The sequence below is a fragment of the Typopeltis vanoorti genome, chromosome 2 (genome assembly GCF_054136105.1).
Source record: "Typopeltis vanoorti isolate ZY-2024b chromosome 2, IOZ_Tvanoo_1.0, whole genome shotgun sequence".
NCBI classification, from domain to species: domain Eukaryota; kingdom Metazoa; phylum Arthropoda; class Arachnida; order Uropygi; family Thelyphonidae; genus Typopeltis; species Typopeltis vanoorti.
Window position 1 is genome coordinate 126,662,716 of NC_143550.1, and position 25,486 is coordinate 126,688,201.

The window sequence follows — 25,486 nt, forward strand, 5'->3', positions numbered from 1 at the left end:
AAATATCAACTGCATTGTGAATAGAGAACCTATAAAACAAGTAAAACATTTCAGCTACTTAGGCACAATTTTTAGTGAAGATGGTAAATTAAATATGGAAATAGACAACAGGATTAACAAAGCTGGTATGGTAGGAAGTCAACTGAATAAATTTATATGGAATAAGGGAGAAATTAGTCAAAACATTAAATTAGCTGTATACAAGAGTGTTCAAACCAATTTTAACTTATGGATCTGAGAGCTGGGTTAGAAGTAAAACACTTGACCAAAGACTAGAGACTGTAGATATGAGTCCTGAGAAAGATTAGAGGGGATATCAGATGGCACCAGTGCCTATGTCATATTTAATATTGTTAGCATTTAAGAATGTGTTAGCCGAGCTAATCTCAAGTGGTACAGTCACATAAAGAGAATGGGAGAGGAAAGATTAGCAAAACAAGTGTTCTCTGCAAGGATGGTAGGAAAAAGACTCAGAGGAAAACCAAGATATAGGTGGATTGATATAATAAGTGGTTTAGAAGATAGGAATATAAGATTAACAATGTTGGAGCCTTGACAGGTAATAGATTGATTTGGAGGAAAATTGTAGGTAGGAAGTTATTAATGATGTAATTTTTTCATGTAGTACTATCATATCCTGTACACTCCTTGAGGGTAAATGTCAGGAATTTGATGATGATATATTATATTATTATATAATAATATATATAACATATTATATAGTGTATATAATTAATAATAACAACAATTTAAAGGAATACTACCATCTGCTATTCTTGTTATGTAAGTCTCTAAACAATATACAGTCAACCCTTAGTATAGTCAACATCAATATCAGTTGAAAGTTAATTATCAGATTTCTTCTCAACTGAATAAACTTCCCATGATGAGTCTGCTGACTCCACGGAGGTGCAATAATAATTACTGTTATTTATTATAATTATGTGACACAACCAGGGAGTCCAAGGACTCATCGAGGGAAGGCACCTACTCTTCAATTCTGTCTTCACTACTCAACATCCACCAACTACAAATAACCGTAACTACCCCAGAACTCACAGCCTTTTGGCTGGAGAGCAGATAACCTAACAATTTGACAAACCAGACCAGCAATAATCAGGGACTCCCCCAAAAGAAAAAGGAAAAAAACACTAGAAAATTTTCCGAAAATCTTTTGTAATTGAAATCCATTCTTTATTTATGTCGTGTCGTGTCTTATATTTCTATACTACTTATGAATTACCAGCAACATAAGGTAGGAATACCCTATAGCTCTCAGGAATCATGGTCACTGTGAATGCAAGGCAAACGAAGGAGTGCTCGGGCTGACCGAGCGCTACTTTGCTTGTCCGAGCCGAACCAGAGGGAGATCACGGGTATCATGTATTTTCAAATCATCTAGTAAATGTGGCCTCCCAAGATTAAATCTTGATTACTTAGCCCCTCCAATATTATGTCACAGGTGTCCCCCCCTGAAGATTGAATCCTGAGGGTGCCACCGCCGATAATAATATAACAATATAAATATAATTTTATAATAATATTTAAATTAAGGGGATATTAAATCCCACATAGTTTTAAAACCGAATAAGAAACTCAAAGATTGGAATCAGAGAGTTTCTTGCCGAATATAGTAAACTATAAAGTATCGGCGACACTAGCGTTAGCCAATGCAAGTGATCCTAGTACGTAGTACAATACTAGGCAACTCGTTGCAAAGGTGGGGAAGTTCAGATCGCTATTCTTAGGTATTTTCCATAATGTAAAAACACATTTCCTAGGAAATGTATGCTGTTATTACATTATGGAGGGAGGTCACTACCCAGACCGGTTTCAGCCTTTTTTGAGGCTTCATCAGTGAGTAGCTAGACCTAATACCAAAGTGTATAGCGAAAAGAACTTATGTACTCTGCGAACGAGTTTTCCAAACAGGTGCAACCATTAAGTTACTTAAGTATAAAGAGCTAATAAGCTTCATTTCGGCAATGAATGGTATTGTACTACGTACTAGGATCACTTGCATTGGCTAACGCTAGTGTCGCCGATACTTTATAGTTTACTATATTCGGTACGAAACTCTCTGATTCCAATCTTTGAGTTTCTTATTTGGTTTTAAAACTATGTGGGATTTAATATCCCCTTAATTTAAGTAATGTTTTCATTGCCGAAATGAAGCTTATTAGCTCTTTATACTTAAGTAATTATAATAATATAATAATAATATCTAAGAGATAATTCCAAAAATCTCAGCAAGTTTACATTATATTTTACAATCAGATATATATTACAAGTTGTTGAAAGTTTTTTTTTTTTTTTACTTCGTTATAAATTAAAGATACCAAGAAATTATATTCTTGTTTAATCATTATTATAAGCGTAAACAAAGTTTGTGTCTTATGTATCTTCACAATTAGGCTACTTGTATATAGAGGCTTGTGACCTCATATTAATTTACTTAGTATCCCATAATGCAAAACACATCCTTTCAGGTGTGTATAATGCTATGCATTAAAAGATGGGCCACTACTCAGATGTGTTTTGACTTTTATTGAGGTACTCTTAAGGTGCATGGGGTGGTATCTTTCTCCAAAAACAGTGATCTACAAGAACACTCTAAATCTCACTGAGTAACCACAAGGATCACTATTAAACTCTCACTGGTGGTTTTTGCCTGTCACTAGGTATAGTCACAAGCAAAAAACCTACCACTAAGCAGAACCACTACTCCCCAGAATCAAGCCCAAAGACAAACATTATTCACATGGCATCAAGTGGGAGTCAGACCCAGAGTAGATACCAAGGTTGAGGTAATGCAGAAGTCATACTTCCAATATACAAGTAGTGAAAATGTGTAACACCTTATTATTAAAACACTCTGGATTAGAGTTAGTTGTTGAAAGTTTTACTACTTGTTGATAAATTAAACATGCCAAGAAATTATATTCTTGTTTAATCCTTATTCCAAGTGTAAACAAACAAAGTTTGTGGGTGAAGTATCATCATGACTAAAAACAATTTCTTGATTTCTTTCACATTTGATATTACAAGCTATCATTTGAAATACTAAACACTTTCAAAATTGTTCTGTTAGAAATGTTCAAAATACTTACGTTTCACAACCAAAATGGCATCAGGGACAGCTAGAACACTATCTTTTATGTTAATAGCTTCACAACTCCAAGCTCCTTGATCACTGGGACGTGCATCCCTAATAGTAACAGTTCCTCGTCCATTTTCTGATGTTACGGTTACACGTGGAGGAGTTGGAATGTTGCCCCAGTTGAGTCTCCAGTTTATCAATGGTACAGGATTTCCTACTGCTGTACAGGTAATGGTGATGGTCTCTCCTTCTTCTACTGTCACAGACTGTGGCGGTGGTTGTGTAATGGTTGGAACAGCTTAAAGGAAAGAAAAAATTTAAATTCGCAAAATTGTCCTTTTATATACCATCTTGATTGAACAACAATCATTTATTTTATACACAATAGTGTATAAAATTTTGCTACTTTGTTGTACTTCGTCAGCTTCTAAAGATGGCATCAATAAAGAAACGTACATCAATGGCACAGAAGGCTTCTGTATGAAACTCTGGCTCATGCTTGAATTTTTTGCAGTGGATGAATAGCAAAAACTGCCATATGTATGCACACTGAAAAATGTGAAAGATTTGTGGAGCGTTTGGGTAAATGAAAAGAAGGAAAGTGTTAATGTATGTGGAAAGTGTCTGGATTGATTGGAGCAATTAAAAACGAGACCAAACATTGGGACCACAGTAGAAACACTTTGGCAAGAGTTAGTGAAAATGAAAAATAAAATGAAACATCTAGAAGACGATATTAAGCATCTAAAGGAGTAATTCACTGAGTTAGCCAATCTTATACAGAGGAAGCAGGGTTTTTTCTCCTGGAAACTCAGGGTTATCCATCCCCATACAGACAAATCAGCCCTTCAGAACACATGCAATTTACAGACAAAAAAATACTAGTTTTAATGGTGGTTTTGGTGCGCAATAGATGTCATTGATAGAAATGATTGGTAGTAGAGGTTCGGTGTAGTGGTGGAGACTTGTATAGTAGGTATCCTCCCGTGATGAGTCTTAGGACTCCTTGGAGGTGTCACAAAGGAAATTAATATTATGAAGAAAGAGTTAAATGATAGTCATAAATCAGTGTATGGGGACTCCATCTTCAGAGGTGTGATTACTAAGAAAGTGCACAAAACATGCTTTCCTCATGGAACAATGAAACCGATGCATTGCAGAAAAGGTAATACTGGGTGTCAAAATTAGTGGTAGTCGTGGGCACAAATGATTTAGTTGGGGAAAAGAAGAATTTTGAAAGAAACTTGAGGAAGATGTTGCAGCAGGTAAAGCAGAATAGTGTTGTTGGGAAAGTCAGTGTTGCCTAGATATGACAACAGTGAATTGAGAAGGAGAGCAAAGATAATGAATAGTAAGATGGCTGACTTGTATGAGGCAAAGGAGGTTCACAATTTGTAAATCTGTAGAGTGAATTTGAAGGGAAGTTGGAATGGTATAAAGCTAATGGATTACATTTGAATGGGTTTGGTGTCAGGCATTTAGAAAGGCTATTGTTTTCTGATATAGCAAATATCAGTCTACCTGTGAAAGAGGATAGCACTGTTGGATTCTGATTATGTAGAGATTAGAGTAATTATTATTTGGTTCAGAATCCAACATGATCTTCCATCAAAGGCTAGACTTCTAAACATTATTTAATGTAAATAACTTATTTTATAATTTAATATTCATATAACTACCTTAATTTTGTCTAATATTTAATTATTTAACCAAAGATATATGTATTAATAATGAAAAGACTGTATTAAATATTATTAAGCTATTTTATTTATTACTATATTAATATTATAAGAACTTGTATTTGATAATTTAACTGTGCATTCATTGAAATATAAATATTCTCTATTTATTCCTACTTGTAGAAGTTTGACGTTATGCAATAGCTCAATTTTATTATATTTTGTTTGGTTGTCATGGAGACGTATGTAAGAGGGCGAGCGCGAGTTTGGAATAGTACGTGAGGGAGAAAAGCTGAAAGTTTATTTAAAGAGATCACGAGAACAATTTAGGTGGGAAGAATGGATATAAAAAGGAAGAACACTGAAAATATAGATTAGAGAGAGAGAATTGGCATTCGGTCGGAATCGGAGTATTCAGCATTCGGGGAATCAGAGTGCGATATTAGAGGATCGGCAAGTCACTCAAGCAGCTAATTAAAGTCTACTTGGGGAAAACTAGTCGAGAAGCAGTTAGCTAATAAGTTGTAGAATAACAATTATAGCTATGGAAAACAGCTGAGAGACTATTAAATAGACCAGCGATACTTGAGTTGAGATTTAATTTCAGTGCCGACCTTTCAAGGACATACGGAACCTTGAAGCAAAGCATGCAGTTACAAGAGAATAGTAGAGGCTGTAAAGTTGAAGTTTACCGTTAGCTGTGTTTAGAATTATAGTGCCTAAAGAATTATTTGAATGCAGGAGGAATGAACAACTGTGCATATAAAACCTCAAGATAAGGAATTATTGTGTATTGCCTTAATTCATGAGTGATCAGTAGTATTTCATGCAAGAACGTTTGTTTATGTGTATAGTGACGGATGATTAATTCAGTTATTGCTTAGAAGATTTGTTTAATGAATGCCGTATACTGCTCAAAGTGTTTACAGTTATAAAAAATGTTTGTGTGTAAGTTTACGAAGAAAGAAGTTTATCGGTAAGATTATTCCAACCATTAATATTCCTATACAGAGAAGTGTGCGAGTTTCATCCTAGAATTTCCCTATACTAACAGTAACTATTGTGGAGAATTAGCTGAAGTGTAAAATTAAAGATGTTTGTTTGTGAAAAGGTATTACTGCAATTTTTATTGTATTTTGGAATTTAAGGAACTGTGAGAAGACTGTATTATAGAGATAACAGATTTACCATTGTCTGAGTTTGTATGATTATACTTATCAGAGAAGCTAAATATTTGTGATATTTTAATTACTGATTTGAAGTTAAGTGTAAAATTTGTGATTTTAAAATTAAATGTTTGTTTTTGTTAATCAAAAGTTGTATTTTGCCTAAATCTCTTTTACTGCACCATTCATAAAATATTTGAACCAAAGTGGGTAAATTAAGTAAGTTAAATATTCTCGGCCAGTACATATAGTATTAACACCTAAAAGGAGAGAGAGTTGTGAGTTGGTTTTTCTTCAGTTCTTGAACTAATTCAAATGTAGAGTGGTGCAGTCTTTAAATATAAATTTTCTCTATATTTGAATTAGAAATCAACTAGCAACCTTCTATTTTGTATAAGAACATCATAGTAATTAACATGTCAGATCCAAGGTACAGATTGAGAAGAAGTAGGATCCAACAGCACAACTCAACATATTGTATGGCAGGAGGAAGATGGATATGAGGTTGAAGATGCACCTGCACAAGATGATGGAATGCATAAAGGTGAGAATGAAACAGGTGGGAATGGAAATCAGACTCAGGATCAGGGAAATGGGAGTGGTCAGACCGAAGAGAGAGAGGTGTGGTATAGTAGCTAGAATAGAGAATGTTGGTGCTGGTAGAATGGCCTTAAACACAGTAACTGTTATGTTTATACACAAATGTAAGGAGCATTCGAAACAAGAGAGCTGAGTTTGTTGCATTGATTCAGACAGTATGCCCAAAAATAATTGGAATAAGTGAAATTTGTCTAAGAAGGATGTGATGTCGGGAATAGAACTAGAAGGATATAAAATTTTCCTCGACAGAAATATCAAAAGAGGAGAGGGAAGTGCTGTTAATGATTGCAGAGGAATTGTGTCTGCAAAGAGTGAAAGTTGATAGTGCATGCACAGATTTTGAATCTATGTGGTGTGAAGTGAAATAAACACGTTAGTATATCTGATAGGATGCTGTTATATGCCAGGGAATGCAAAGAATACTGAATGTGAAAGGTTCAGGCAAATTAGTTGTGCATGTAAAAAGAAGGTGATGCTGATGGGAGACTAATTACAGGAATATAAACTGGAAGGAGGATACAGTGTATGGGAACAAGGAGAGCAAGTTTGTGGAATTTCTGAAAGATAAGTATCTTAAGTAGCATGTGATTGAAGCAACTAGAGGCTTTAATGTTATGGATTTGCTGATAACTTCATAACATGTAGTTGTTAATGAAGTGTTGACAATGCTGCCAGTTAGTGAGTGATCATGAGGTAGCTGTTTGGGAAGTGGTGAAACAAGAAAAGGTCACTGCCAAAAATGGATACATGTGGAAGTATAAGGCAGGTGATCATAGGAAGCTCTGCAATCAATTAGCATCAGTATGTTGGGTAGATGAGCTGAGCAAAAAAAAAAAAAGATGGTGACAATGCATGGAAACTCACAAGGCAGTATCTGACAAAAGCAATGTATGACTGCATATTAAGGATTAACTAAGTAAATACAGTAGGAGTGAAATGAATGAACAGCGAAATCAAGCAAGCTGTGCTGGAAAAAAAAAATGTTATAGAGGAGGTACAAGACAGGTGGTGATTGGATCCATGAAGAGTATAAAGTGAGGGACGAGCATAGTAAAGAAAGAAAAGATGCAGTATGAGAGGAGATTTGCTGGTGAAGCCAAAGTTAACCCAAGAGAATTTTTTTGCCATATGGCAAGCAAGAATTTTTCAGAAGAGGAAGAATAATTATGGCAGATTAACATTGGCATATAGTCACGGCAGCAGACTAAGAGCTGCAAAAGATATAGTGGAATTACTGAATGAGCATTTTATCAGCATATATCATACTGGTGTGAATGATGCTGTGCAATATATAGAAGTTGGTACATCTGTCATAAGCATCCATGTGAAATTGCAAGTCATTCTATCAAGTAGTTTGTTTTATACAGCTGTCCGAAGCAAAAGTGTTGTCTGTATCCCTTGAAATGGATAAAATTGAGTATTGTGCGGCTATAAAATTCTTTATAAAAGCAGGTTTAATGAAAAAAAAATTCATTCGAAGTTCATAAAAGTTTATGGGCACTCTTCTCTTCATTTTCGAAAATTAAGAAATGGGTTGCTGATTTATTGTGCATATATTAGTGAATTTGTTAATTGGGATATAACCATGTACTGTGAGCTTCCAATGTCTCGCTGTAGAATTCATATAGATTGTGAAGTGAAAAGAATGGGTGATAGGCTACAGCCTTGCCTTACTCCTATGTTTATAGGTTCCCAGTCAGAGATTCTCCCATTAACTTTTACTGCAATCATGTCTGTATATGTATAATGGATTGCTTGAATTAGGTGATGAGGAATTCTATCATTTATTAATATTTCAAAAAATTTATTGTGCTTAATTCTGTCAAATGCCTTAGAATAATCAATAAAGGCAAAATGAGTTTCCACATTGTATTCTTTATGTTTTTCCAATAAAAGTTTGAAGGTAAAGTATCCATCTCTGCACACGAGCAGCCTCTCCTGAATCCATTCTGCTCTTCTCCTATCTTATTTTCATAGAACTGGGACAGTCTATTTTTCAGAATTTTACTATAGATTTTATATCCAGAGTTTAGGAGATTAATTCCTCTATAATTTTCACAGTTATTAATATCACCCTTCATGTGTACAGGAATACACAAGAAGAGAGTGTAATAATAATAATAATTAAATATTGAAGAGTGTCAGGAATGTAAATATACAAAGACAATATGCAGAAAATATTATTACTACCCAAGATCCCATGGAGTCAAAGACTCATCTAGAAGGTCCTTTTGTCATACACACAACATCATACCGTGCCTTCAACACACTCAAATTCTCTGAAGACACCATATATGGTTCTAAGAAGAAGTTTCCAACTATAAGCCAGTCTGTATAACTGCAGTTGTGGTCACAGTGTTGGAGATTGGTGGACTGGGTTGATGAAAAGGCATTCCAATCATTCACAAGTCTGCATGCTCACCTGCTCACACCCTCCTTATACAGTTTCCAGGGATGACCTGATTCTCTCCTGATCTCCCACCATGTGCTGTAAAACCTCTCCAACACTGATCCTATAACAACCCTTTACTAACTTATAGGTCTCGATCATATCTCCCCCTCTTTTCTCCTATCTGCTAGACTCTGTAAAGGGCATCTTCTCAATCTTTCCTCATATTCAACATTCCAGAGGTCAGAAATTACCTTAGTCAGTCACCTCTGGACCCTTTCAAACATCTTTTTGTCCTTTTGAAAACCAGGTGATCAAATTTGTGCACAGTAGTCCATGTGTGGCCTAATCAAAGCCTTATACAATGAAATAAGAATCTCCCTACTTCTACAAGTCAGTGTCCTCCGCATCATTCCAGAAGTCTTTGTGTTATCCTCACAATATTAGCAATGTGTCACCTAAATTTCAGATCTTCATCCACTATCACTGCAAAATCTCTTATTTCCTCCACCTCCAACAATATATTCCCACCAAGCATAAATTCTACATCCCATCTTTGTTTCCCTAATTTTAAAACCTTACATTTCGCAACATTGAACTCTTATCCCCCCATTCCTATGCCCATTCACTCAATTTATTCAAGTCTTCTTGTAAGGCCACAACATCTTCTGTACTCTTCATAGTTCATCCCAACTTTGCATCATCTGCCAACAACTGAATATCTCCCTCCAAGTCTTTGCAAATATCAATAACTTGCAAGTTAAATAGTAATGGCCCTAAAACAGACAACTGAGGTACATCACTAGTGACTTTCCTCTTCCAGGATATTCCTCCCCATACACAACTTGCTGATATCTATCAGATAGCCAGTCTCTGATCAAATGCACTAATCTAATATTCAACCCCATCTGCTCTAGTTTATGATGCCAAGTCCAAGTATACTACTGTGTATCTTTCTCCTGTGTCCAGATAAAGCAGGAAAGACAGCTCTTATACCTAAGAGCAGAGCCAGCACCAGCAGTATGTGGTCCAAATCCAGAAAAAAACTTTATTTCAAAGTAAAATGACAAAAACATAATCTGAGGTGCTATATATTTATTATGAACATAATATTAAGAATAACATAGCTGTGAAAACACTTTAGAAATATGTACTTTAAAGACTAATTTTTATGGCCTTGACTTCTGAAAATTCTCTTAAAAGTGATTAAATATATAAATCCCTTTCTTCTTTGCATTCAGTTGATAATATTGTAAGATTATATAAACCTATCTTGGCCCACATTCGACTTCAAATGGTTTATAATTAATTTTAATTTTGAGAAGCTTCTTTTTCCTAATGTCACCATCAAAGAAATCAATAAAAATATTCTTAAAATATTATTACTGAGAAGGTGAGATCAGAGTTGGACGCATCTATGGTGAAAGAGAGGAAGATAAGTTCCTTATTTAGTATAGTTAAATATAGTTTATACTTATAGTATAGCATAAGTAAATTAGCTTATAGTAGAACGTTTAGTATTTAGTTACAGTGGTTCCTCGGCACTATTTGAATGATTGAAGCAGCTGCAGCTCCAATTACAAATGGCATGTCACTAAGTCCTCCCCCATTTAAGGACTACATTTTGCATAACATACTACAGGAATTTGTGGCATAAAGTGCTTGTGGCATGTATGCATCCCGGCAGTTGGATATGTGGTGGGTGAGAGAAGGGGTAGTGCATATATGAGCAAAATGTAGGCAATGGGAGGAACTTAGTGAGGAAAATATTACCATAACTGACCTCATTGTGTCAGGGGAGGGAGAAACTCAATCTAGAGAGACGAATAGTGTGATAGAGGGTGAGAATAACAAGCAAAATATCAATGAAAAAATAAGTGTAGGGGAGTGTGGAAGGCTTGAATGATTGTAAAGTTATTGGAGATAATCGTGATTGGGAAGATGAATGGCAAGCAAGAGTGGCTAACTTGCAGAGAGGGGGAGGTGAGCTGAAAGAGGAGGTGGAATGTCTTGGAAATGAGACGAGCAGTATGAAAGATGAGATTAGGTGAATGGAAGACAAATCAGAGTAGGAGTGAGAGAGTTATAGGAATAAGAGAAGAGAGAATAGAAACAGTAGAAGAGAGGGAATGAGAAGAATGAGAAGAATGTGAGAGAATGCTGGAAACAGGGATAAAGTGATGCCATGAACAACAGGTAAGTAAGGGCACACAAAGAGAAAGGGGTTAGAGGAGAGGGAGAGAGAGTGAAGGTGAGCAATCAAGGAACAGAGTCATAAGTTGTGTGATGTATGGAGACTCGATGATCCATGGTGTGCAAGATAGGATGCCAGAAGAGTGTTTGCCTGGATGTATGATAGAAAGTGTAGCTATGGCAATTAAGCAGAGTGAAAGGGTGGATGAGATGAATATGGTGAGCACGAATGACTTGATGTTGCACAAAAGAAAATGCAGAGAGGAAAGATAGCATGTATGTTACCTAGGTATGATAATAATGAGCTGAGCAGAAAAGCAGTAATAATGAATAGCATAATAGCCAGAATATTTCAGAAGACAGGATTGGAATATGTGGATGGATGCTTGGAGGGCATTTGAGGACAGAAATGAACTGTATGCGAGAGACCGCTTGCATTTGAATGAGGAACGACATAGGTATCTGGAAAGATTGCTGTTTTCTGAACACGTCAATGCATCAATGCAGGGAAACTAGAATTCCCAGGGTTGGATGGTAACAGAGGGCCTCTTGTGGGAATGGGTGCTTGGAGAAATGTTGATAACATCAGGTAACACCGAGTCCAGTGGAGTGTAAAGGGGATAATGATAGGTATGGAAGAAGTGACATTTTTGTGCTTTATATTAATGTCAGGAGTATCCAGAATAAAGGAGATGAATTGGTGACACTGATAGCATCAGCCTGACCAAAGATTACTGGGATCTCTGAGACATGGTTGACAAAAGATGATATAATAACAGGAATAGAAGGATAGAGCATTTTTCGGCAGGATAGGAAGGAAAAACGCAGGGTGGAGTACTGCTTATGATAAGTGATGACTGATGTCCTCTAAGAGTGGAAGATTTGGAAGACACTAATGGTTTTGAAAGCATATGATGTGAGGTAGAAGTGGGGAAGACAGAATATTTAGTGGGGTGTTGCTACAAGCCAAGGAGTACACAGAGTGAGGAGCAGGAGATGTTTAGGCAGTTGAGCATGGCAAGTGCAAGAAGAATGATTGTTATGGGAGATTTTAACCAGCAGTATAAGTTGGGAAAAAGAATATGCATATATTATTATTATTATTCAGGCCTCCATGGGGTCAAAAGACTCATCGTGGGAGGTCCTTCCTAAGAAACACAAAGTCTATCTAGACTCATCGAGGGGAGGTCCCCTCTAAGAAACACAAAGTCTATCATACCACTCCTTAAACTCATTGACTGTTCTCGCTCTCACCGCTCCATCAGGCAATGCATTCCATGGTTCAACCACCCTCCATGCAAAGAAACCACTCCACACCCTCTTGCTCACAGTTTCCTTTTGTAACTTCCAGAGATGGCTTCTTGTCATCACTCCTTCCCGCTGTTCAACCAAGCGAAAGAACTCCCCAGTGTCAACCCTGTAACCTAGTAATATAAAAATAAGGGAATGGAATTTCTGGAATTCTTGAGGAACAGATGTCTTAGGCAACATGTAATAGAGAGAACAAGAGGTTCAAGAGTTTTGGATTTGATCATAGCAACAGAACAGCTGATAATAACTGAGATGACATCTCTCTCTCCCTCTCTCTCCCCTGCTGGAGAGAGAGAGTGACCATGTGGTTTGGACTTGGAAGATGAACAGACATGCAGGAGTATCAAAGAAAAGAGAATGTATGTGAAATTATAAGGCAGGTGATTATAATAGTCTTAGATATCAACTTGGGGCAGTTTCATGGAAGGAAAATTTTGAAAGCCTGGATATCATTAGTGCATGGGAAATTGTGAAGGAATATTTGTTGGTAGCAATAGTAAGCTGTATTCCATGAGTGAAGAAGATGACACAATTGGGTGTAAAGTGCATGACAAATTATATCAAACAGGAACTACAGGTGAAAAAGAGGTTATGGAAGAGATATAAGGAGAGGGATGGAGAGCAGATGCATGAAGAATATAAGATTCAGGCCAGGAGAGTGACTAGTATGGTAAGAAAGACGAAACTAGAATATGAGAAGAGATTGGCCCTAAGATCCAAATAATCTTCCTAGGGAATTTTTTTTTTTTTTTTTTTTTTTTTTTTTTTTTTTTTTTTAATCTATGTGGCCAGTAGGAGGAGAAATGACTGTGGAAGAATGACATCGTGGGATAAAACTGAGAATAGAGTGACTGATGCATAGAACATAGTGGAGTTGTACAATGAACAGTTTATTGGAGTATTTCATCCAGAAGAAGTAAGTTTAATACTAGGGGGGGACAGAGAGAGAGATAGCGCAGGTTCAAGGTTTAGAGGATAGTGTGTTCCAAATACTCTGGATGTCAGTAAAGCTGTGGGATTGGATGGTATTTCACCATGAGTTTTGAGAAAATGTGCTAAAGAACTGACAGCTCCTTTGAACTGGTTTTTCAATGAAAGTCTGGCTACAGGAAAGGTACCAAAGGAATGGAAGGAAGGTAAGATAGTGCCATTACATAAGGGTGGTAGCAGACTGGATGTGTCTAATTATAGGCCAGTTTGTGTTTCATCAGTAGTTATGATCTTGGAGAAATTAGTGACAGACCATATACAGTGTTGGGCATATGCAGGTCATGTTATCTGTGAGAGTCAACATGGATTTGTTAAGGGGCGTTTTTGATTTAGTAACATCATTGCCTTTTATATAAAGTGACGAGTGATTGATGAGGGAAAGGCATATACTGCCATTGTTTTGGATTTTGCAAAGGGCATTTGACAGGATGCCACATTATAAGCTGATATTTAAGTTGCAGCACATGGATTTAGATTTCGGGTTAGTCAACTGGATTCAGGATTGGCTGTCTGATAGGTATCAGAGAGTTGTGTATGGTGGTGAAGGTAACCTAGAGGATTCCTGCAATACTGAGAAGGACACTGCCCTGAAGAGATAAGAATTATCATTCCAATGTATAAGACCCTGATCAGGCCACACTTAGACTATTGTTCTCAAATTTGGTCCCCAGGATTTGATGGCAATAAATTTTAACTGTGAAAAGAGTACAGAGGCTGATAAAGATGGTTTCAGGACTGTACAATGTTAGCTATGAGGATCGGCTGAGGGAATGTAGTCTGTAGAGTTTGGTAGATAGAAGGAGAGCTGATATGATTGAGACTTTTAAACCTTTGAGAGGTACTTACAGGGTTGACACTGGGGAGTTCTTGGTGGAACAGCAGGAAGGAGCAATGACATGGGGCCATCCCTGGAAGTTGCAAAGGGAAGCTGTGAGCAAGATTGTGAGGAGTGGTTTCTTTGCATGGAGGGTAGCTGAACCATGGAATACATTGCCTGATAGAGTGATGAGAGCAAGAACAGTCAATGAGTGGTATGATAGACTGTGTTTCCTAGGAAGGATCTCCCACGATGAGTCTTTTGTCTCCATGGAGGCCTCAATAATAATAATATTAAACCAATAAATAAGTTTGGTAAGCAAGACAGCCTGCTCAAATATTGGTGGTGCTAATATTGTGATGAGAAGTAGCGGTGTATTTGAACGGTGTTACAAGAAATGCTTTTTTTTTTTTTTTTTTTTTTTAACTCGAACTTAAATTCAAATGCAACCCATTCTTCAAGTACTCATCCTTTCAACCAAAAAAACTCCGTACATCAACGCATATTGCACACTATTTCTTCTGCAATTCTTTTTTTTTCCCACTCAACTCTTTCATATCGTTTCACATACTTATTTCCTTTCAAGCAATTCAGTTCCAACCAAGATATCTTGCCAACTGCCTCTTTGATTCTCTTACATGTGGCCTGTGTAAAGCACCATTCTCCACCTAATATCAGTTAGGAGTATTCATGATGGAATTTTTTTTTCATATGCCCACGTGACTCAAGGGCACAGAGGTCTGACATATGTCAGTTTTCAAGCCGATGTTAACTCTGTGAGAATGGCCAGTCCTTAGTAGAGTGCCAGTAGAGTCAACAGCATCAAACGATTGAACCCGTTTCCAACTACTAACCATGCTCAAACTTGCTTAGTTTTTTTTTGCATTACCCACCAACCTTTTTTTCATGATGGAATACTTTTCACATAAAGTATCATTTCTACTTCTCATTAATGCCAGGTTCTTTCACCATAAGAAATGAAATACAGCTTTTCAACCATATTCTGATGAATTTCAGTTTTAGAGGAATGTTAATTCCTTTAAAATATGAAATATAATGAGCTTAAATAACTACCTAACATTGAAACAGAAATGATCCTTACCACATCCAATTTCATCTGATTTATCTTGACAGTCAAATTCTCCATCACACTGGAAACCTTTAGGAATACACTGATCTCCAGAGAGACAACGGAATTCATCATATCGACATGGTGATCCTGCTGGATTAGGAGCTACAAAATAAAAAGACAAAAAAATTACGAGTTATCAATATGGTATCCTCATATTTATGCACATGAAAATTTCCCTCACCGTGGGATGGGAAAGGAAAGCAAATGTTATAATATTGTGGCAAATTACAATCTAAATTTAAATAAATATGGCTACCTTACTTAACCGAAAATCTAGGTGACTCATCTTGAGACTTTCAGCAGAATGAATGAAAGATCCTAACACTATACCTATAGAGGACACCACACAGGACTTCATGTCCTTGCCCTGTTCTCCTCACCTATATTATTATTACCCCAAAACCTCATGGAGTCAAAGACTCATCTGGGAGGTCCTTTGATCTCACACACAGCTCATCATACCGTGCCTTGAACACATTCAAACTCATTGCAGACACCACACTCTCAGGCAAGGCATTCCAATCATTCACAACTCTGCACAAAAAAAAACCTGCCCCTCACTCCCCTACTCACACCCTCTTTATACAGTTTCCAGGGATGACCCCTGGTTCTCCCCCGATCTCCCACTATTTTCTGAAGAACTTCTCCAGCATTGATCCTATAACAGCCCGTTACCAACTTGCAGGTCTCTATCATATCTCCCCTCTTCCTCCATCATCATCATCAAACGTTAGCTGCTATGCTCCGCACGTTAAGCACTTTCACTTCTTTGAGGTCAGTACGAGTAATCTCGTAGCCGGCGGTAATTGGCATACGACTATATTCATAGTTGGCTTGTGAAGCTCATATACCAACTCCGAGTATACTAATAGTTGGCAGCGAACGTGTTAATGTAGGATCGAATAACTGTGGACCAAGGACTGAAACCTTGTGGAATACCACTAGTTGACTTAAATTTTGCAGACTCAACAAAAAATCCATATACCACTTTTTGATACCTGTTGGTCAGCCATCCTCTTATCCACACTAATGTTTTATAATCCAAAACCATATTCTTTAATTTATGCAACAGTCTACCATGCTGTATTCTGTCAAAAGCCTTAGCAAAATCCAAAAGTGTCATGGTGTATCCAATCCCCTTGTCTAGTTCAATGGTAACATTATTATAGAATGTGAGCAAGTTGCTAAACCATGACCTTTCCTAGTAAACCCATGCTCTTCATTGCAAAGTAAAGATTCACTGTCAACCATTCTGAATGTAAGTCCAAACCAAGTTTTCCAAAATATTTAACACCACTACTGATATGCAAATTCTTAATAGTTAGATACATCAGTGTTTGTACCACTCTTGTGCAAGGGAATTTCCATACATACTTTCCATTCTTATCCTCATATTATATAGCCTAGTCACATTACCATTCCACTGAATCAGTATACTCTTCAGTTGGTCATAATTTCCTGTTCTGTAGTTCAGCACATAACCTTTTCTGAATGGAACATTCATAAACTTAGTCATTTCCAAATTGAGTACCACATGATCACCGTCACCAACTGGAGGTAGAACAGTTATGTCTTTAACTGTAATGCCCTCTGACACTATAATCAAATTTAACACTCTTTAACCTCAAGTTCCTTCTGTCACATGCTGCTTGAGCTGAATATGTATTGAATATTTACTGAATATTGAAGCTGAATATTTATTGAGCTGAATATTTCAGCTCAATAAATTCATTTTCATTCTTCTCGAGAGATTTTACTGTTACCCAATCAATATTTGGATAATTAAAGTCTCAAGTTACGATTACACTTTTCTTGCCCATTTCTATTTGATGATGCATTTCTTCATTACCAGCAACTGATCCATTAGGTCTGTAATAACACCCCAACTATGTAATTGATCTGGTTCAATTCCACCTCACAACAGATGGCTTCACACTCACTGCTATACGAAATACTATTAGTACAATCACAGATATCAACATGAAAAGGATTCAAATTATCCAATATTATTAGAGCATGTCCCCCTCCTCTCCTGTCTATCCTTCCTAAAATTATTATATCCTTTACGATTATTTATTAGTATTACTATTACCTTTGCTATTATTCCTAGAAGTGTGTTTTCTCCTCTCAACACATATCTAAGGATAATATCTAACTTTAAATAAAGTTAGATATTTAGCTTCCATACCAAAATTAGAGATTCTCTTTCATTCTAATTCTGTACACATTGCATATCCATCCAACAGCCAAATATCTTTCTCATATTCAATGTATTCAGCTTCATGAAACTGAATACAGAAGTGAGAATTATTGATTCATCTGTGACCAATTTATTACACTTTGTTCACACAAACATTCAGTTTCTGCTGCTGTCTGCATTTTGATAAACACTGTCATGGTTAGCATTTATAAGAAATGGCATCAGTAATTCTTATCTCTCCTCTAAATCTGTTAAAATATATACAATTACTGTTCAGCACTGTTTCATAGTTTAACTACAAATTCAAAAGAAATTTTGCTTCCACTTCATTTCTTTTGCTGCTGTCTACCAGAACCTCCTGATATGGTGTTTCATCAATTCTTGTATCATAAAATGTAACAAATTACCACAATAACACAAGGAAAATAGTGAATAATAAATTTTAATAGCCAAATATTTCAACCCAGTCTGGTTGACCGAGTGGTCTGCGTATCTGCTCTCCAGCCAAAAGGCTGTGGGCTCGAATCCCGCTATGGGCATGGATGATTGCGATTGTGAAAATACTAATGGTGGTGGTTGGAAGTAGATGGCATTGGTATAGATGATGAAGGTAGTTGCGGTTTATTGTAGTTGGTGAATTGAGTGGTGGAGACAGAGTTGTAGAGTACGTACCCTCCCTCGATGAGTCTTTGGACTCCCTGGAGGTGTCATGTAATAATAATAATAATAATAATAACCCAAAAATTATAGATCATCAGTGGCATCAGGCAGTATGAATACAAAGTAGAACATTATTATTACGGGCGACTCCAGGGAGTCCTTAGGCTCATCGAGGGAGGCCCTAAGAGATAAATGCAAGGCGAATCAGAGTAGGAGAAAGAGAGAATTTAGGGAGTATGAGTGAGAGGTATGGGGGTGCTAGAAGAGGAGAGAATGGAAACAGTAGGAGAGACAGAATGAGAGAGAGATATGGAAGTGCTAGAAGAGGAGAGAATGGAAACGGTAGGAGAGATGGAATGAGAGAGATGTATGGGATTGCTAGAAGAGGAGAGAATGGAAACAGTAGAAGAGAGAGGTATGGGAATGAAAGAAGAGGAGAGAATGGAAACAATAGGAGCGAGGGAATGGTAAGAGGTATAATGTATGGCGACTCAATGATCCGTGGTGTTCAAGATAGGATGCATGAGGAGTGTTTGCCAGGAGGAACAATAGAAAGGGTGACTATGGCAATTAAGAGAGGTGAAAGGGTGGATGAGATGATTGTGATGGTAGGAACGAATGACTTGAGTGGTAATGTAAGTCGGGCAGTGAGAGATATGAGATTTTTGCTCGAGACTGTGCAGAAGAAGACAGAGAGGAAAAATAGTGTGCGTTGCCTAGGTATGATAATGATGAGCTGAGAAGAAGAGCGGTGATATTGAATGGCATAATAGCGAGAATGTGTGACAAGAGAGGACTGGTATATGTGGATGCTTGGAGTGCGTTTGAGGAAAGAGAGGAATTGTATGCGAGAGACCGTTTACATTTGAATGAGGAAGGACGTAGGCATCTGGAGAGATTGCTGTTCTGAACGAGTCAGTGTGTCCCAGGGAGGATGATAGCAGGGGTGGCCTCTTGTGGGAATGGATACTTGGAAGAAGGGAGACAATGTCAGGTAACACTGAGCCCAGTGGAGTCTAGAAGGGATAATGCTGGGTATAGAAACAATGGCATTTATATGCTTTATACTAATGCCAGGAGTATCTGGAATAAGGGACAGGAATTGGTGGCGCAGATAGCATCTGCCTGGCCAAAAATTATTGCGATCACTGAGACGTGGTTGACAGAAGGGGATATAACAACAGGAATAGAAGTCGCTGGGTATAGCATTTTTCGTCAGGATAGGAGGGGAAAGCGTGGTGGTGGGGTACTGCTTATTATAAGTGATGACTTATGTCCTCTAAGAGTGGAGAATTTGGAAGGAAGTGAGAAATGATTTTGAGAGCGTATGGTGTGAGGTAGAGGTAGGCAAGACAGGATATTTAGTGGGGTGTTGCTACAGACCCAGGAGCACAGAGGATGGGGACCAGGAGATGTTTAGACAGCTAAGTTTAGCAAGTGCAAGAAGAATGATTGTTATGGGAGAATTTAACTTCAGTAGTATAAATTGGAGAGAGGAAGATGCATGTAGCAATAGGGGAATGGAATTTCTAGAATTCTTGAAGAACAAATGTCTTAGGCAACATGTAACAGAGGGAACAAGAGGTTCAAAAGTTTTGGATTTGGTTATAGCATCAGAAGAGTTGATGATAACCGAGTTAATGTCTCTCCCACCAGTTGGAGAGAGTGACCATATGGTGTTGACTTGGAAAATGAATAGACATGCAGGAGTATCAAAGAGACGGGAACTTATGTGGAATTATAAGGCAGGTGATTATAATAGTATTAGACGTCAACTTCGGGAAGTTTCATGGAGGCAGGAATTGGAAGGCCGGGATATCACTAGTGCGTGGTAAATTGTGAAAGAATATTTGTTATCAGCAATGGTAAGTTGTATACCACGAGTGAAGATGAGTACGCAATTTGGAGTAAAGTGGATGACAAACAATATTAAACAGGAATTGCATGCGAAAAAGAGGTATGGAAGAGATATAAGGAGACAGGTGAAGAGATGCATGAGGAATATAAGACACAGGCCAGAAGAGTGACTAGTGTGGTAAGGAAAGCAAAACTGGAATATGAGAGGAGATTGGCCCTAAGATCCAAAGAAAATCCTAGGGAATTTTTTAGCTATGTGGCCAGTAGGAGGAGAAATGACTGTGGAAGAATGATATTGTGGGATAAAAATGGGAATAGAGTGACTGATGCAGAGGACATAGTGGAATTGTTCAATGAACACTTTATTGGAGTATTTCATCCTAGAGGAGTCAGTTTTAATGCTAGAGGGATAGGACTGGTTCGAGGTCTGGAGGTACAGGAGGAGAGTGTGCTTCAGATACTGAGTACTCTGGATGTCAGTAAAGCTGTGGGACTGGATGGTATTTCACCACGAGTTTTGAGAGAATGTGCTATGGAATTGACAGTGCCTTTAACATAGCTTTTCAATGAAAGTCTGGCTTTGGCAAAGGTGCCCAGGGAATGGAAGGAAGGTAAGATAGTGCCATTGCATAAGGGTGGTAACAGACTGGAAGTGTCTAATTATAGACCAGTCTGTGTGTCATCAGTAGTTGTTAAGATCTTGGAGAAAGTAGTGAGGGATCATATACAGCACTGGGCAGATGAGGGTAATGTTATCTGTGAGAGTCAACATGGATTTGTGAAAGGGTGCTCTTGTTTTAGCAATATGCTAGCCTTTTATAATAAAGTTACAAGAACATTAGATGAGGGAAAGGCATATACTGCAATTTTCTTAGACTTAGCAAAGGCATTTGACAGGGTGCCACATGATAAGCAGATATTTAAGTTGCAGCACATGGGTTTGGATGTCAGGTTAGTCAACTGGATTCAGGATTGGCTGTCTGATGGTTACCAGAGAGTTGTATATGGTGGAGCAGTTTCAAGGAGACAAAAGGTTACAAGTGGGGTCCCACAGGGCTCAGTACTAGGACCTATATTGTTTAACCTTTATATCAATGACATTGCAAGTGGATTACAAGGGGATATTCAGTTGTTTGCAGATGATGCGAAGCTGGGAAGGATTATTAGTAATAGTGCAGATGTGGTAGCCCTGCAAGAGGATTTGAATAAGCTAGATAGATGGGCAAATGAATTGGGAATGTCAGTTTAATGCAGCAAAATGTAAGGTCTTGAGGTTTGGGAAACATTGATGGGATGCTGCATACCCTATGGGAGGAGTTATACTGGAGGAGGTTGGGGAGACAAGAGATCTGGGGTTGATGATTGATTGAAACCTTTAGTTTAGGGGACATATTGCAAAGGTGGTGAAGGAAACACAGAGGATTGCTGCTATTATGAGAAGGATACTGACCTGCAGAGATAAGAGGGTTATCATTCCGTTGTATAAGTCTCTGATCAGACCACACTTGGACTATTGTTCTCAGATTTGGTCCCCAGGATTTGAAGGGGAATAAATTAACTGTGGAAAGGATACAAAGACGGATGACAAAGATGGTTTCAGGACCGTAGAAGGATAGTTATGAGGATCGGCTGAGAGAATGTGGACTGCAGAGTTTGGTGGATAGAAGGAGAGGTGATATGATTGAGACTTTTAAACTGTTGAGAGGTGGTTACAGGGTTGACACTGGGGAGTTCTTTCGCTTGGTTGAACAGCGGGAAGGAGTGATGACAAGAGGCCATCCTTGGAAGTTACGAAAGGAAACTGTGAGCAAGAGGGTAAGGAGTGGTTTCTTTGTGTGGAGGGTGGTTGAGCCGTGGAATGCATTGCCTGATGGAGTGGTGGGAGCGAGAACGGTCAGTGAGTTTAAAGAGTGGTATGATAGACTTTGTTTCTCAGGGGGGACCTCCCCTCGATGAGTCTTGACAGACTTTATGTCTTAGGAAGGACCTCCCTCGATGAGTCTTTTGACTCCTTGGAGGCCTGGATAATAATAATAATAATAATAATAATAATAAACATCATGTCCACACAACTATTCGACATTCTCACAGTATCTATCTTACCTTGCCTTGAGCTCAGTGTCATAGCACCCACAACAGACTCTGGAAGCTTATTCCACTCATTTACCACTCTAAAAGTAATGAACCCAGCTCTAACACCCTTACTAACCACACTCTTGCCCAGCTTCCGTAGATGTCCCCTAGTTCTCCCACCACTAGTCCTGATCTCAAAAATATCCTCTGAAGTAATTCTATATAAATCCTTCAGCAATCTGAATGTCTCAATCATATCTCCCTTTTTCCGCCTATCAACCAATTTCTGCAACCCACAAATCTTCAACCTGTTCTCATAAGGTTCATTCCATAGACCTGCTATCATCTTGGTCACTCTACTCTGGATCCTCTCCACCTCCTCCCTATCAAGAAGAAACCTAGGTGACTAAATCTGAGCACAGTAGTCGAGATGAGGTCTTATCAAGGCTTGCTATAGGGGAACAATAACTTGCTTTTCTCTGCTCATCAAAGTATTTTTCAACAACCAAGTGAGTTGATGAGCTGATTTAGCTACTTTTGCAATGTGCCCCCTAAACTTCATCTCCCTATCCACCAACACTCCCAAGTGCCTGGCCTCATCAATCTCCTTGAGTACAGTTCCACCATAGTGGTATACTGCTGCTAATCTTTTCACCCCAAAATGCATAACCTTACATTTTGTCACATTAAATTGACATCCATTCTCCTTAGCCTAGAACTCCAATCTATCCAAATCATCCTGCAAGATTTTGACATCTTCTGCATTCACTATTGCCCTACCCAACTTTGCATCATCAGTAAACAAATGAACTGTTCCTCTTAAATCCTTCCCTATATCGTTAATGAACAAATTAAACAGCAGTGGTCCAAGAACAGAACCATGCGGCACACCACTAGGCACACCTCTACTCAGGAGTAGAGGACGTCTTTTGGACTCTACTCCTGAGTAAACTTCTCTCTGGTATCTCTCCATCAACCACCCTCCTATCCATCTCACTAACCCTATATCCATTCCCATATTTTGCAGTTTACGGATTAGAATTCCATTATGGAATCCTGTCAAAGGCCTTAGCCAGGTCCAGTAATAATTACTGTAAACTCATTGCCCTTATCCAGTTCAGCCGTGACTGTGTTATAAAACTTGAGCAAGTTATCGAGGCATGATCTACCCTTTACAAAGCCATGCTGTCCCCCCCATACAGTATCACATTTTCATCAATCCATTCCTGTATTTTTCCCTTGACTACTTTCTCCAAGACCTAGACAACGACTCCTGATATGCTGATCGGTCGGTAATTTGCAACAATAGTCTTGGATCCTCCTTTATGCAGTGGAACTATTTTCCCCTCTTTCCACACCTTCGGGACTAAGCCAGACCCGAGATTAAACAACATGGTCAAGGGCACTGATAATTCTTTAGCCGCTTCACGTAAGACCCGTGCCGGTATACCATCCAATCCCACAGATGTATTCACATTAAGGTTCTGTAATAGACTATTCCCCTCCACTTCAATCATCACAATTCCCGTATAAACTAATGGTTCCTTCATTCTTTCAATGTCACCGCCTGGATGATATACTCTTGCAAAGTGCTTGCTCAGTAATTCCAATATATCGACTGATTCAGTGACCTCCTTACCTTTGGCATTCCTTAAAATCATTCTGCCATGTACAGTTTTTTTTTTTTTTTTTTTGCTTCCATTGAAAGCAAAAAAAAAAAAATTCATTCCATAAAATCATTCTGCCGTGCATTTTATTTTTTTTGGCTTCCATTGCATCCATTGAAAGAAACTGTTTGGGATTCTCTTTAGCTTGCATAGCTAGTTTCCTTTCATAATCTGCTTTTTTTTTTTTTTTTTTTTTTTTTTTTACCACACTTGTTACCCTTCTAGCCTGCGCTTTATACCATTCGTGTGCCTGCAGGTCACCTGTCTCATTAAATTCCCTCCAGTGTTTTTTTTTTTTTTTTTTTTTGCAGCTCAAGCTTAATGGTGTTATTCATCCATTTAAACCCCTGATTGTATACCTATTCGGACTCTAGGTATACAATTAACCATAACCTCCTGTAAATGATTCTTGACCACTTCCCATGCTCTATTGACATCCAGCCCTCACAGTTTTACATGCCATGGCACTGAAGCAAGCAATCTCCTAAGCTTGTCATACTTGCCAGCATGGTAAATCAAAAATTCCACTCCTTTAGCCACATCCCAGGTCAAGACCTTATGATCACTCTCACCAATAGGTGGCAACATGGTCATATTCATTACAGTCAAATTCTCAGATGCTATTACCAGGTCAGCACTCTTAAACTCCTAGTATTTTCCATTACATGCTGTCTCAGATGGTGATCCCTTAATAACTGAATAAAATTCAATTCCTTCCTCACATATGTCCTGTCCTCCTTCCAATCAATGTTACCATAGTTGAAATCCCCCATAATAATCACTCTCCTTCCACTCATTTCATCAATTTGTTTATGCATACTATCTCCACCATCTATTCCATCACCTGGTCTATAGCAGTACCCAACTATATATTTTGCTCTGCCAGTCTCAATCTCACACCAAACAGTCTCATATGAGCTCTTATCACTATCCTGTAATACAACTTCAATTCTCCTTGGCTGCAGTTCATCAGCTATCATCAATAACACTACCCCCCCCCCATTTTATTCTCTCTGTCCCTCCTAAACACACTATGATGTACACATTCTATCCCAATAACTATATCATCTTCCATCAGCCATGTTTCACTAATGCCAATAACCTGTGGCCAGGAAGAGCCAACCCAGGCCAAAAATTCTTCCTTCTTGTTCCTAATACTCCTGGCATTAGTATACAGGAAATGCAGAGGTCCCTTTGTCCTACCCTTATCTTGATGCATTATTCCAACTATCCCATTCCGATTACTTGTCCTAAGTACTGGCTCGGGTACATTATATACATTCTTACACTCAACTGTCTCACTGATGTCTGCATATCCACTCCCCCCCCCCTTTGGTAGTTCCAGTTTCCCTGGTTCTGCACATCCATTTTCACTTCATTCAGCAACACTTTTTCCAGTCTCCACACACCAAATCCATTCAAATGCAGGCCATCCATCTTGTATAAATCCTTTCGCCCATCAAACTCATTCCACATGTCCACGAATTCCACACCACACCGTCTGCATAACCTGCGCATAGTCATTTGCGATTATGGCCCTCCTTCTAAACTCCTCTCTGTCATACCACAGCAACAGACTCACCATCCTAACTTTGTCACTCTTTTCTTTCGCTACCTTTAATAAAAAATTTATTAAATTTTTTATTAAAGGT

The 25,486-nt window shown here is 38.1% G+C and overlaps 1 protein-coding gene across 6 annotated transcripts in view; it reads right to left on the bottom strand.

Moving 5' to 3' along the window:
- LOC150109418 (basement membrane-specific heparan sulfate proteoglycan core protein-like) overlaps window positions 1-25,486 on the bottom strand; it is a 1,783,738-nt gene that overhangs the window by 977,673 nt on the left and 780,579 nt on the right. For all 6 annotated transcript variants that reach the window (XM_090413063.1, XM_090413041.1, XM_090413033.1 and 3 more), the window contains 2 exons: window positions 15,348-15,479; window positions 3,111-3,398 (listed from right to left, as the gene is read on the bottom strand). In XM_090413063.1, coding sequence (XP_090269189.1) covers window positions 3,111-3,398; window positions 15,348-15,479 — 420 coding nt within the window. The remainder of the gene's footprint in view (window positions 1-3,110; window positions 3,399-15,347; window positions 15,480-25,486) is intronic.